This window comes from Gorilla gorilla, chromosome 18 (assembly GCF_029281585.2).
Source record: "Gorilla gorilla gorilla isolate KB3781 chromosome 18, NHGRI_mGorGor1-v2.1_pri, whole genome shotgun sequence".
Taxonomy (NCBI): Eukaryota; Metazoa; Chordata; class Mammalia; order Primates; family Hominidae; genus Gorilla; species Gorilla gorilla.
Genome location: NC_073242.2, coordinates 10,982,044 through 10,997,019, shown reverse-complemented (window position 1 = coordinate 10,997,019; position 14,976 = coordinate 10,982,044). Strand labels below are relative to the sequence as shown.

General features: G+C 41.9%; 1 protein-coding gene across 28 annotated transcripts in view; it reads right to left on the bottom strand.

The window, feature by feature from the left end:
* The window catches only part of RBFOX1 (RNA binding fox-1 homolog 1), a 2,483,553-nt gene that overhangs the window by 375,239 nt on the left and 2,093,338 nt on the right, over positions 1-14,976 (bottom strand). Inside the window, exon 1 of one of the 28 annotated variants that reach the window (XM_055365230.2) lies at positions 2,205-2,579. The exons of 19 other annotated variants lie outside the window; for them this stretch is intronic. In XM_055365230.2, the coding sequence (XP_055221205.1) occupies positions 2,205-2,291 (87 nt within the window). In that variant the 5' untranslated portion in view covers positions 2,292-2,579. Of the gene's footprint in view, positions 1-2,204; positions 2,580-14,976 lie in introns of those variants that run through there. 8 more of the 28 variants (XM_055365220.2, XM_055365240.2, XM_055365221.2 and 5 more) reach the window with 8 other exon arrangements.

The window sequence follows — 14,976 nt, the reverse complement described above, 5'->3', positions numbered from 1 at the left end:
AGAGGAAATACTTTGCCTCCTGAATGAGGAAGAAACCCATAAGGTCAAGAAACTAGTGAGCAAGTGGAGTCTGCAGCAATGCAGGACAGCTGGCAACAGAAACATCGGCTCAGAGCTGAGCATGTGTGAGTGATACAGTTTTTTCTCCCTTTGCACTGCCCTTTCTCCCCTTGCAAATATTACTGCACTGGGGTGATTTTAGTTTCTTGATGCCAAAGGGTAAATAACATGGGCTGTCTCAGCAAACCATAAGTAAAGCTAGTTTCTCTCTGTGCGTTAGCTTTCCAGTGCATTCCACAGCAGTGAGAAAGAAAGGAGATAACACATATCGCAGCAGGTGGTCTAGAGGCTCCTCACTAAACTGCTCTCCTAACTTATGGGTAACTAGCTACCAGAGGTGTCGCTTGGAAAAACAAAGTATGATCAGGCTAAGATTTACAAGTAAAATCACTTGTTCTTTCCAAAAATAACTGGCTATGTTTCTCAAATGCTCTGCAAAGGAGGAAGAAATAGGGCCTCCCCAATTTCTCAGCTGGCCCTTGCATCTTCTCATCTATCACTGGGGTAATATGTCCAGAGTGGCATTTCGTAATGACAGCAACATTCCAAAAAATCGATAGTTATTTAATTCCCAACAAGCTCTCGAGTCCATTAAACCTGATTACATTCACCCATTTCTGTGGGTGCCGTTATTTTTCCTACACCGGCACTTAATCTATAACAGGAACTTATGAGAACTTTCAAAAGCAATTTCAGCATCAATCAGCATAGAGTGAAGGCCACGATTTGCTTGTAATTATTTATCACATGGGGCGGCAGAGGGTCTGACAAAGCTCCAACAGCCGACCTTCACCCCAAGTTTCCAGTAGCAGCAAGAGTCCTGTTAACTTTCTAAGTTGCCACTGAGCCCTACTTCAGAAATGGCAACCTTATCACACCGGCCTGTGTATACCAGGGAAGAGGCAACAAGTTCCACGCTGCAAAGGACCGTTCTCCAGATGACCCATTTGTTAATAACACGTACTACAGAGAAAAGCTTCCAAACAGAGGAACGGCCATATATCCAGAAAGAGAGAATGTTTTGTTGTTACTTGGAATCACCCCCAAATGACTCTAATCACCCAGGTTCGTACAGTTAACAAAAGGTAACAGCAAAGTTCAGAAGAGGTAGGGGGAAAAGTGACCAGAATCCTTCCCAGAAATTGTAATTAATGAGCTAGGGTATCATATAATTTTTAACTACGACGGGCTGGAGGGGACAGAGGGAGGCACAGGAGTAAAGGTGAAAGGACGTACCTAAATATATTTTGTTTTCCTTTTCTGTAGAAAGGAGATACAGAATTTATTGCAAAGGGATGATTATACTAAAAAAACTAATTATAACAACAAAAAGCCACCTTGGATTTCTATGATCTGTGGGTTCTATCGCTAGTAGATGTTAGCTTTCAACGGAGAACTTCAGACATATACCCAGAAGGCAATACCTGCTTGCAAAGAAAACCTTATGATGAGGGGGAAAAAAAAAGGTCCCCAATTTTTTACTGGTAGATTAATCCTCTCTGCACAGAATTAAAAGCCTTCAAAGTAAAACCAGCACACATATCAACCCTCCACTTTCTTGCCATCATTAAGATGTACACATCTGGCAAGGGATTCCTAGAATAATCTCTGAGCTTCATAAATTACCCATCAATAGAGTGTTCCTTCTTGCCTCAGTGCCACCACTCAAATTCAGGTGGGGAGAGCCTTCTCTGAAAATAGACAATCCGTGTGGAGGCGTCCTATGAATTAATGCATATTTCATGCTCCTTTCATTTCCTGGGTTAAAGCTCTTAACTGAGTCACCTCATGATAAGTTACTTTGTCTCATGATCTGCTCTGGGAGACTGAGTCCCTCAGAAAGCTGAGAAGGAGAGCAAATCCTTTGCCCCGTGGTCAACCTCCTGAAGCTAAGACATGAATGTTAAATAGCAGTCAGATCAATACAAGCAAATATAGCTCAACTACACCATTTATTCAGCCATGAGAGATGTCGATAGCTAGATTAGGGTGATCCATCTTTTTGATTTCCTACTGTCTTCTCACTGACTACGCGAGGGCTTTTTCCTGTATTAAAAGTGTTTGCTTTCTCAACCATAAAAATTCCAATTATTACTCTGAGCACTCTGGAGTTAAGTTGCTGGCTGGCAGAGGCCTTGAATTACCTGAATCAGTCCAGGGAGGTAAGGAGCTGCCGGTACAATCATAGGCACGCCATAGGGATGCAGGAGAACTCCTTGAGACGCCAACATGCTTTACGTAGAGTTATTATTCCCTCTGAAGCTCAACACATCAATGGAGAGTTAGGGGGAAATCTATAGACCCAACTTCTTCCGAACTACAAAGCTGGGAGCCAAATCCCTTCTGTCAGGAGCCAAGCACTCATCAACGCCGGGAGAGGAAAGAAAGAAAATCCGCATCAGCAACTCTTAATGTGAAAGTTTTCTTCCCAGACGACGAAGAGACACAGCAGCTGCAAAGTTGAAGCTACCAAAATGGAAGGTGCTATTTTGGGAACAGCTTGCCTAACATGACTAACCAAATACTCTTCATTAATTTAGTTCTCAGAGAGAGAGAGAGAGAGAGAGAGAGACCAAGAGACCAAGTGACAGAGGGAACCAGGCTATGAGATATAAGCTCATCCCACTGAATTTGGACAAAAGAGCAAGGGATGGGGTCTACATGGGATTTTTAGGGAAAAATAAACTGAGAAATGTAAATTAATGTGATTATCACCTCCCAGTTAAAATTCAAATCCAGCAGGTTAATGTGGGCAACGTTTGGTACTGATAGAAAAAAAGGAAGAAGATATTCAGTCTAGTTTTCCTCCCGCTCTCTCTCTGATTTCAAATTTAAAGTGGCAATTTGTAAATAATAAGATAAAACTACCAGCCAGCTTATATTTGCACAATGTGTGCTATGCAGAGAGACAGAGTTACATTATTTACACATGTTATGTAATTTCATTCTCACAACAAGTCTCTGAAGTCAGTACTATTATCAGTCCCACATAACAAATGGGAAACAGGGCTCATACTAGTTAAATGATTTGCTCATGGTCACATAGCTCGCACAAGGCAGTGCGAAGCTACAAACACATTCCAGAGCCCGATTCCTAACCGCAACACTGTTTTCACTGCTGTATTTCAGTCTGTAATAACATTTTCTATGCCTTTTATTTTGTGTTTTTAAAGACATTCTTTATTTTGAGCTTTCAACTGTGATATATTAATATGCAATACATTAACAAGAGATGTCTTCTTGTTCTCAGAGTTTCAAGGCATAGCTAACAAGCACCAAAACTATGGATAAAAAATACATTCAAGCACAGATTTGAAATCTTTCTGGTGTTTGAAAATAGCCAAGCAATCATTTGGGATATGTTACATAGTAGCAGATAAATTCCTAGGGGATTACATGAATTGGAATTAATTCCAATTGAATTAATTAATATATTAATTAATATAATTGGAATTATACTGACTTGGGTGTCAGTACAATCACTAGCTGTGTGATCTTGAACAAGTTACTTACCCTCTCTGAACCGTGTTCACTCATTTGGAAAACTGAGATAATAATAGTCCCTACTTCAAAAGGCAGTGTTATCATTAAACGAAGTCCTAGAACCATATCATGATGTGTGCAGTACCGGCAGCTATTAGCCACTTTTATCATGTATTCCCTGTTCTCCTGATGATTGGTATGGACACATCTTTGGTTTCAGATTGAAGGCTTTGACTTGAGACTGAAGGCTCAGATAACATTCAAATTGTAAGTCTTCTAATCTTCATATTAGGAAGACATGTGGGTGTGTGTAGTTCCACAATTTTGAAAGCAATAATATGAAGTTCTGATGAAGTGAATCCACTCAAATAGTGCCCAAGTCCCAGGAATCACTGAAAATCACCTTCAAAACGAAACATTCACTGGCCACATTCCACTTCTCACTCTAAACAGGACACTCGATATAGATTATGTTGAAACTGGGAGAGAGCTTCAAACACCGCCAAACATATCCAACTATTGGCGTTTTCTAAATCCAAATGTCAATTCCTCCACTTTCAGATAGCCAAGGTGTTTTTACACTACACTAATTTTAGTTGCTTGATTTAGCTGCATAATTACATTTCTAGATAACGACAGCGGACAGGGTTTGGCAGAGAATTCAATTATTTAAGGCTGAATTTTGGCCATCTTGACAAGGTTTCTCTGTAATTGATTCTCATGCATCAAAGTGGCCACGTTGTACAATTCAAAAAGCTCCCATAACAGCTGCGCACTGACCCCTCTTACTCAACAGCCCGATACTGTTTCTAACTTTAGCTTTTGACGACGACTTTCAACACCACATTTCTGAGAAGTTACCGGGGAGGACAGAAGCATCTCTGTGAGACGGACGTGTCTCTCCCGTCTGCTTTCCTTTAGCAATCAACAGGAGGGGAGAGCTCTTACTTACTTAGGTAAGGCCTGTGTCAGATCAAATTGTCTCTTTAGTGTTGTAAAATAGAAAGACCACTGGACCAGAAGGCGGGAGACTTAATTCCATCGTTTAGGCAAGAAATTTACACATTTAGACTCTTAGTTTCCTGAGCACAGAAGAGAGGTAACTATATCCACTTACTCTTAATCAAGAATGCTTCAATAAGCAAACTTGAGGAGGAGGTAGCTGGAAACTGCAGAGAAGATAGTGATCCATTGTATTTGTGTAACTTTCTCTCTCTCTCTCTCTACACACACACACACACACACAGAGCTCTCCATATTCTCGGGTTCCACATGCATAGATTCAACCAACCTTAGATCTAAAACAGAAAAAAAAAAAACACCTCTGCACCTGCACTGAACATGTACAGACTGTTTGTTCCTGTCATTATTTGTGAAACAATAGAGTATAACAATGATTTACACAGCATTTACATTGTATTAGGCTTCATAAGTAATCTAAAGATGATTTAATATGTATACGGGAGGATGTGCATAGGTTATATGCAAATCCTAGGCCATTTTATATCAGGGACTGAGCATCTGCAGATTTTGGTATCTGAGGGGAGGTCCTGGAACCAATCTCCCACCATATTGAGGAATGACTGTATATATAATGGCATTTCAGGCCATGACAAATTGGATATATCATGCTGGTCACATCAGATTATATTATAATGTTATACTTTACTGTACCTTTTCTATGTTTAGATACAATCACCTACAGTATTCAGTACAAGATTGCCTGACCAGTTTCTCAGAACATACCCAGTGCCAATCGTTAAGGGACACGTGACTGTGTGTATATATGCTTATATATAAAAGAATCTGCTGAGTTTAGTAGGATAGAAATAAGAGATATATTACATACAGGACAGAGATATATAGTTATAGCTTGTGCCGGGGATATTTTCTGTTTTCTTCTTAAGAACGCCATGATACAATAACCTTTTGCTGTTCTTGAGTAACAAATATCTTCCTTATCTTGTGTGAAAATAAGGGCTGTCCCCTCCACCTCCAGTCGCGATCACCATTACTCATACATTCTCTGATTCTGATTTTGTATTTATATATTATTGTCCTGTATGATTGTGGTACTTATGTTTTTGAAGTTGTATTGACTTCATCCTCGTTCAAAACCTTCCACTAATCATAAAGCCTGTAAATAAATAACAACTACTAAACAAAACCTCTTTTTCTTAACATAGGTTCTGCTTTCCCAAATGGGAAGCACCTAGTATTGCTGAGCTGTGATTCTTCCTTCTTGGAGCCTCCTCTAGAAGGTCGACACTATGTCGTGTGTCTTTCCATTCCCCAGTGGCAGTGCACATGGTTCATGGCAAATGTCGGGCTACTCAACATCTATTGTGTGGTATTAAGCTCATGGTGTAATGCAGGAACTTTAAATAGTAGAAGAAACAGCAAGGTGAAAGGAGAGTGGGGCAGTTCTGGTAGTGGCTAAGAAACAGGCAGATCCCTGAAACATACTGAAGTCAAATAAAGAGCCGTGTATTGCCATCTGCTCTGCCCATCACGGGCAGGGAATGGTAAATGTTTTTCTGTAAACACTAAGATAATAAATATTTTAGGTGTTGCAGAACTTACAATCTCTGTTGCAACTGCTCAAAATTCTGCTGTTGTAGCGTGAAAAAGCATCCATTGACAATACACCAATGAATGATTGTGGCCATGTTCCTGTAATACTGTATTTACTAAATTCCTATCATTTTTACAGGTCACAAAATATTATTCTTTTTTTAAAAAAAATTTCCAGCCAGTTATAAGTGCAAACACCATTCTTACCTCGAAGATTACACAAAAACAGGCAATGGTCCAGGTTGGGCTCACAGCCCATGGTTTGCTAACCCTTAATCTAGGGTATGTATTTTATCCAAGAAGTCAGACTTCAAGACAATGGCAAATACTCGCTCCTTTGCTGTTCCTTTCTGCTTCCCCACTATCTTCTTCTCTCTCCTAATGCTTCCTTGGTGCCAGTTCTGCTCATTTTCCCTGTGCCAGAGATTTCCATCAAGGATTTTGGTTTTTCTTAGCCAGGCTTTGATAGTTCAATCTCATCCCTCCACCTAAAAAAAAAAAAAAAATTCTTCCATCTATCTCCACCTTCCATGATGACATTTCCTTCTTAGGTATTAACTCCTCTTTTCCTATTCTAGATAAAGGCATTTTAGCTCTGGCTGTCAGATACTGCATCTCCCTTCCCAGATCTTTTTTTTTTTTTTTTTTGAGACAGAGTCTCGCTCTGTCCCAGGCTAGAGTGCAATGGCATGATCTCAGCTCACTGCAACCTCTGCAACCCGAATTCACGCTAGTCTTCTGCTTCAGCCTCCCAAGTAGCTGGGATTACAGGGACCCGCCACCACGCCTGGCTAATTTTTGTATTTTTAGTAGAGACAGGGTTTCACCATGTTGGCCAGGATTGTCTTGAACTCCTGACCTCATGATCTACCTGCCTCAGCCTCCCAAAGTGCTGGGATTACAGGCATGAGCCACCGCACCCAGACCCTCCTTTCCCAGATCTTAACAGCTAACATAAGCTGGGCACAGTGGTGCACACCTGAGTCTCCGATACTCTGGAGGCTGACGCAGCAGGATCACTTGAGCCTGGAGTTTGACACCAGACTAACAAAGAGAGCCAACATAAGTGACTGGCCCTTCTGAGTGGTAGCCACTCAAAGTTTAGACGTCAACGAAAGAGAAGGAAGAAACAGAAGTGTTGGCTGTGACTGGAAGATGAGAGACAGGGGGTATCTAGAGAAGACCAATTCCTGCCTCATGGATTCTGTTGGTCAGCAGAGCAACCTGCAGCCGTGGGGACCAAGTCCAGTCCACAGAAGGGGATGATGATGATCATGATAATGATTTGTCTGCACAGTGTAAAAAAAAAAGGTAATATTGTTTAATGGGGGCATCTCATATCAAATCTAGAGTTATGCTATCTCTTGGAACACTGGGCATGTTGAGCCACATTTCTTTGTACCAATAATCATATCTGTGAAAAAGCTGCCTCTCCCACAGGTCAGGAGCTCACTGTAGGATCAACTCTACCATTCTTTGCTTTCTAAAAAGCTATCTAAAAAGAAGCTGTCAGTTGCCATTTGTTGACTATCAAAACAGAACAAAACAAAATGCATAAAACAGAGTGTTTCCCTGATCCTATCATCACATTTCTTATCTTTTGGATATTGACAATGTTTATTTCAAAATACAGATTTGTGCAGATTATGTAATTACTCACACAATCACTCACTTAGTTTCCAGACAAAAGTGGGTAATGGAAAATTTCCTACAGCGTCTGAGGCCCTTCATAATATTCCTCACTTTACCCTGTCCAAATTCATCCTCCGATACAAATTTTCCGTTTTTCTACAAATCACTCTTTTCTTCAAACCACACTGGTAAATTATCTTTGCCAAATACCTCTGTGAATCCACTTTTCCATTTAAACTTGTCTGCTATGCAGAAATACCCTTCCTTCCTCTCTTCCTTTCTTCCTTTTAGATCAACCTTGCTGGCCTAAGTCAAATGTTCCATGACAGCTTCTGCAAACTTGTCCCTGCCACCCCAGACAGAACTAACTGCACCATCACCTTTGTCCAAAAGTCATTTCAGCATTGCGTTTCGTTCAGAGACTGCCCACACCATATCACGACTCTTTTAATAGTGATCACACTTTTGAGAAGGCAGATTGGCTCAAATAAGGAAGTATGCCATCTCTTCTTGCTCACCCAATGACTAAAATGGCCACTAGCAAATGAAGTTTTCCCAAATCCTTCCAGAAATGACTGACTGAAAAAGTGTGAGGAAGGTGGAGGGGCTGCCAGGGTCCCCCAGATCACTGAGAGCTACCTATGTTTCCAAGGTCATCACAAGTGACCTGAGGGCATCACAATAGTACAAAAAGCCTGCGTTTCAAATTTGGAGAGGCTGGGTTTGGATCTGGGGGATCTGGGCTCTGTCGCCCTTTTATGTTTCTGATTAAGGACAATATACTCATCCTTGAGCCCTACTCCCATCAGGGCTAAGATGGTACAACACCTGTACCCTCTCACAAATGCATTACAGCAGTGAAATGACATGCTGAAGGTGGGTGTTCCTGGTGCTTGGAAGGCATCCAGAAAGTGCTAGTTAATTTTAATTCATTCTTCGGAATGTTTTCAATGCACCCATTCAAAATTGTTTTTTAATCTCTCTGCTCATCATGGCAGCTCTGTCTGTCTTCAGTGCCCCACCAACACCCCATACAGATGTTGCTGTTTGAGCTTCCATTCTATTATCCCCCCAGTAAAACTGCTTATATATACATCCCATCCTTCCACAAGCAGCCACATGCCAGGTCTTCCCAGCACTACCTCCTGCTCCAATCCCAGCACTCGTGATCTATGGGGCTGAGATTCTGAAACATCAGCAGTGATTTGCCCTGGGATGGTAAAGGCCTAGCTGGCATTCTCACACAGGTGTGCTTCCATTCTATCCCCTCCACCACCTCCTCAATCACTGTGTTTTCCTGCCATTCACACAGGCCTGGGCACAGAGTAGTTGCTCAATAAGTATTTGAGAATGATCTGTTACCTGTGGGATGAGACAGAGGCGCAGGGAGTCCAAGTGACTTGTCCAAGGTTAAACAACAGAATGTGTGCCTGGTCAGTTACCAAGAGTCAGGTTTCCCTAAATGCCTGTAATACCTGCTGAGTCATCAAGAATGATGACACTAGGGTATCAGCTTGAACCAGAATTGAGAACTGACACTCACTGCCAGACATGCATTCAAACTCCATCCAGCGTAGGTGAGAAGAGAACATGGAAAAGCATTACCTAGCATGGACCGCAAGAAAAATTCCGAGATGCTACATAACATTTAGAAAGCAAGGACTAACAAATGAATTCCCAGGGAAGGAGAGGATGGCTACAAAAGGGCTGTCAATGTGACACCCAAGTCACAACCACATCAAATTATCAAGGTGGGAATATAGGAAAAGATTCCATAGACTGTGGACAGGGTACACCAGACCATCAACCAACCTCTCTCCAGATTACAACCACCCCCATTGGAAATCTCAGTGGAGGACTAATCTAGCAAAAAAAGACACCCGGAGAAGAGAAGTCACATCTCCCCACTTAGAGTCTGCTTTCAGTTAGTGTATGCAAATGAGCTGTTCCATGGGAAGTTCTTACGAGAATGACAAGTATGTACTAAGCATATGTTATTCTTGTGGCATTACATTCTCTCACCTCCTGGCAACTTCTTACCATGCCTGGCTCCCTTGTTGCAAGCACCATAGTATAGTAGTTAAGAGCTCAAATTAAACCACACAGACCACATTAAAAGCCCAGTTCCTACCAGTTATCAGCTGTGTGTTCCCGTGCACATCACTTAACCTCTCTGTGCCTCAGATTTATTATCTGCGAAATAAGAATGTCATGAGTAGCCATAACACATGGAGTGGTCCAGAGATTTAAATAAGTACAGTATACTGCAGTGTTTAGCTCAGAGGCTCATAGCAAACACTCAGTAAATGGCTGTTGATAGTTGTCATAGTGACAAAAGAATTAGCAGCTGGTTGGAGGATCAAGCCAGGGATATCAAAACTCTTCCTCCCTTCAACCGCTAATTGCTCAAATGACAGCGTGCTAACAAATGCAACTTGTGAAGTGCCTTCTTGTTGAAGAGCTTACCTCCTTCTTCTATGTTCCAAACAAAAAACTAAGACCCAGGAATTAACAAAGGATAGGGATATGGCTTCTGTAAATGGAAAATGCAATTTCTGAAACCAAAACAGTAAAAAGGATATCAAGTTCAATTTATGGTTTTTAGGGATGATGAATATGGTACCTTTAAATCAGAAGTAACTTAAAGAATCCAGGACCCTGGGTTACTCTAACCAGCGGTACTAACCACATCTCTAAAAATGGTTATGGAGATGCACAAAGAAAATTCCAGTAGGTTTTGTAAGTGAGGAGCCTGCTGATAGTCATTACAAACTCAAACCCCCAGTGGTTCAGGCAGCACCATGCTCCTCTTGGTTCATTAAGCGCTTCCTGACCTGATTCTCCCCTGAAAGCCAGACTGACTGGCTGAATGAGCAAATCTAAGAATATCAACCCTGCACATCATCTCTGCTGAGATAAACAATGCTTCAGGAACCAACCTCTGACCTGTCTGGGGATGAATGGCAACTGGGTTTGAGAATTTGTTGACCTTGCTTGAGGCAAACAAATACCCCCTGAGGCCTCTCAGAAGGGGGGAGGATGCAACTACTCCGCTAGACTTTTCTTTGTGCACTCTCTACATCTTCTGCCTTCTGTGTTCCAGGTCCCTACAGGAGCTGGACACAGAGGCCACTCCTAACAGCACAGGTCTCCAGGACTGGTAAATGAGGATTTTTGTACTAATTCCATTCAGTTGCTGAAATGGCTGAACCACCTGAGCTTTCTGGATATTATTTTCTCTTTAGAAACTAAGTGTGCTGGACTGGCATCTTGCAAGGCATACTTTGCATGGATAGAAGGCTCATCATATGGCTCATTGTAAAAAGGACACCATGGTCAAATGAGTTGGAGAAATTCAGCTTGTCCTCTCTTCCTCTTGGGAATTCATGATGACTATTAGCATATAAAAGCACCTGAGAAGTCCTGTAAAGAAGAAAACAAAACAAAACAAAACAAAAAACTGCTGGATCTTGTTTGATCCAGACTTTCCAAAACTGATTTGATGACAAACACACCATCCATCCATCCACCCACTCATCGTCCACCCATCCATCTACCCACCCATCCACTCACCATTCATTTTGCTATCTATTGGATTATCTGCTTTTTGAGAATTATGTATCAGCCCTGTGCTAGGCTTTTGGCTTCTTCTCTTCTTCATTCCTTCCTCCTACATCTTCATCTTCTTCATCATCACTAACAGAGTCACTACCACTTATTCAATGCTTACTATGTGCCAGACACAGTACTCATTTCATTGTATCTGTTATCTCAGTTTATCCCCTCTTCATTCCTATGAAGTAGAGTCTGTTCCATTTAGTACGTTAGTAACAAGAACACTGAGACCATGAGAGGGGAAGTGAATTGGCCAAGGCCGTAGAGTTAGTCAAACACAGAGCTATACCCATGAACTGAGAGGCTACAAAACTACAAAACTCCCTTGTGCTCAATACTATAAGAAGGCTTTCTTTTTTTTTGAATGCAATATGGATTAATATACTCTGAGAAATGGTGGCTTGGGTTTTTAGAAAATTATTTTATTTACTTATTGAGACAGGGTCTCACTCTGTCACCCAGGCTGGAAGGCAGTGGCATGATCATAGCTCACTGCAGCCTCCGACTCCTGGGCTCAAACAATCCTCCTGCCTCAGACTCCTGACAACCTGGGACTACAGGTGCATACCACCACGTCTGGCAATTTTTAAACTTTTTTTCAGAGATGGGGGTCTCGCTGTGTTGCCAGGCTGGTCTTGTACTCCTGGGCTCAAGTGATCCTCCCACCTCAGCCTCCCAAAGTCCTGGGATTACAGGCATGAGCCATGTCCCTAGTCTTAGCTTGGACATTTTAACTCAAGCTGAGTGGTTTCTTCATCTCCTTTACTCTCCACCCCTCAGTCAATCTCAACCATCCCAACAGTCAATAGAGGTAAAGGAATACAAATCCAAAGAGCAGAGAGAGGAGGAGAAGACTTTGATGGCTGGAGAAGAGCTGACCTATACCACCCACCACTGAGTCTTCAGGAAGTGGGGAAATGCCTCCCAAGCAAGAGATAGTCCGAGGCACATGGAAATGGGCTAATCATCAGGGAACACCAGGAAGGAATAACCACTGGAGGAGAAAACAGAAGGGGAAAGAACGCAGGAGGAGGACAGATAAAGAGATTATTAGGTTGCCCTTTCTTTGTGAAGCTGAGGCATCATCTCCACCTCAAGGGCTGATTTCTCCTTGGCTTTTTCCCATACCATTGAGCCTCTTCTAGGGGTGAAAGTGTGGTTCCTCAATCTTATTTTTGATGCATGAACCACTCTGAAATTGGACCACTCTGAATTCTGCCCTCATCCCAGAAAACTGCACACGTAACTCCCCAAATATTCCCCATCACTGTAGGGAGTTGATGGCTCTTGTGAAATTCACCAAAGGACTCCAGAGGAGCTTCTGACTGTCCATCAGATTTCCAAGTAGGTAGCAAGATGTACTGTACTTTCTACTAAGGGCAGGCATGGGTAAAGTCAAAATCCCTTAAGGCAGGCTCATATTAACAGCTTGGATGGCTGTTCTCACGTGTAATCACGTTGACGTGTTTACTAGCACTGTGACTTTGATGCTATGAACCCGCCAGTCAGCATTCACCACAGCTTGGCAGGGGGCAGATTTTCAAGGTGGCAAGAAGGTCAAACAACATGGGGCAGGTGCTAAGGCACCCCATATTGTAAAAGCAAGTCTGTGCTTAAGAAGTGCAAAACACATCTTTCATTCCCTTGTCCGATAACTAGCAGTCATCTCAGAACAGGAGATGGCTTCTCTCTGCTGAAGCTTTTTTCTCCAGCTTCAGACCAGGGAAAAAAAAATGTTATCAGACCAATGAACGGGTATTAGTCATCAATGGGAACCCACCAAACACAGCACTGGAGGAGAAAAGGAGGTAGCAGATAAACCTGTTTTCAGAGACTATACAGCCTAGTTTTGCAGACGAGACAGAGATGTGAGGGACCCAGAACCAAGCTGTGCCAAGCTGTGCAGCTGAACCTCTCACTGGAGAGGATTAGCCAAGGGGCTGACTGCTGCAAGATGGTTTCTCTGCGATGTCATGGCCAGGGAGCTGGTGGCAACAGAGAGCCTCTGACAGGTGGGATTTTCAACTTCCCAGATTAGCAGTGTCCTTGTGGGACACCCTGGGGACATCAAAAGAGGAACCACCCAGAGTGACCTCATTTCCTTTCTGGCTCTTACATGACAATCTATTTTAAAATATTTTAAAATAAACTATATATGCCATTTATTATTTGCCAGACATCTTCTAACTCCTTTGTGTATTAACTCACTTAATCTTCACAACTATCCTATAAGGTAAATCCTATGACTATCTTCATATTACTGTGAGGAAAACAAGACACAGAGTGGTTAAGTAACTTGCCCAAAATCACACAGCTTGTGAAGGGTAAATCTGGCCCCATTCATAATCCCATGTTATGCTGCCTTTCCATGTATTTCACGTTTGTTTGTTTTTTTTAAATATATTTCTCTGAGACAGGCATGGTGGCTCACGCCTGTAATCCCAGCACTTTGGGAGGCCGAGGAGGGTGTATCACTTGAGGTCAGGAGTTCAAGAACCGCCTGACCAACATGGTGAAAGCCTGTCTCTATAAAAAACACAAAAAATTAGCCGGGCATGGTGGCACACACCTGTAATCCCAGCTACTTGGGAGGCTGACACAGGACAATCACTTTAACCCAGGAGCCAGAGGTTGCAGTGAGATGAGATTGCACCATTGCACTCCAGCCTGGGCAGCAAGAGCAAAACACCATCTCGCCATCTCAAAAAACAAACTATGTAAGTATATGTATATGTATATGTATATGTATATGTATATGTATATGTATATGTATATGTATAGATAGATAGATAGATAATTTCTCTGGTCTCCAGTTTACTAATAAAAAGTACTTATTTTTATCATAATAGCAATGTATCATATTGATCAGGAACTCAGCTATAGAAGCCATAACAAGTTTGGGTCCAAATTTGGGCTCTGAAAATCCTTGGCTGTTTTTCCCCGGGCAAGTTACTTAACCTTTCTGAACCTCAATTAATTCCCTTATAAATTTGGGGCAATAACATTCCCTTTACAGGGTTGTTGTGGGGTTGCTCTAAGTAATATAACCACATACTTAAAATATTCCTTGGGCTTGCACCCATTTGTAAGTGTTTGAGCTTTATTCATGGTGTTTCTTACAATCACATCTGTTTATATCTCAATTAGAATGCTGAGCGTTTAAATGATGATTCACTTACTACCGATTGACCTTCAATTATCCCAGTTTCATGAATCAACAAATTCCCATTTTTGCTTAAGCTAGTTTGAATTGGGTATCTGTCCATTAAAACTAATAGATTCTGGACTAGTACAAAAGTGGTTGTAAGATTAGTGCATACAGCACTAATAACAATAGCAAAGACATGGAATCAACACAAATGCCCATCAAAGATAGACTGGATAAAGAAAATGTGGTACATACCCACCATGGAATACTATGCAGCCATAAAAAAGGATGAGATCATGTCTTTTGCAGGGACATGGATGGAGCTGGAAGCCATTAACCTGAGCAACCTAACACAAGAACAGAAAACCAGACACTCCATGTTCTCACTCAGAAGTGGGAGCTGAACAATGAGAACACATGGATATAGGGAGGGAAACAACACACACTGGGGCCTGTGGGGGGTG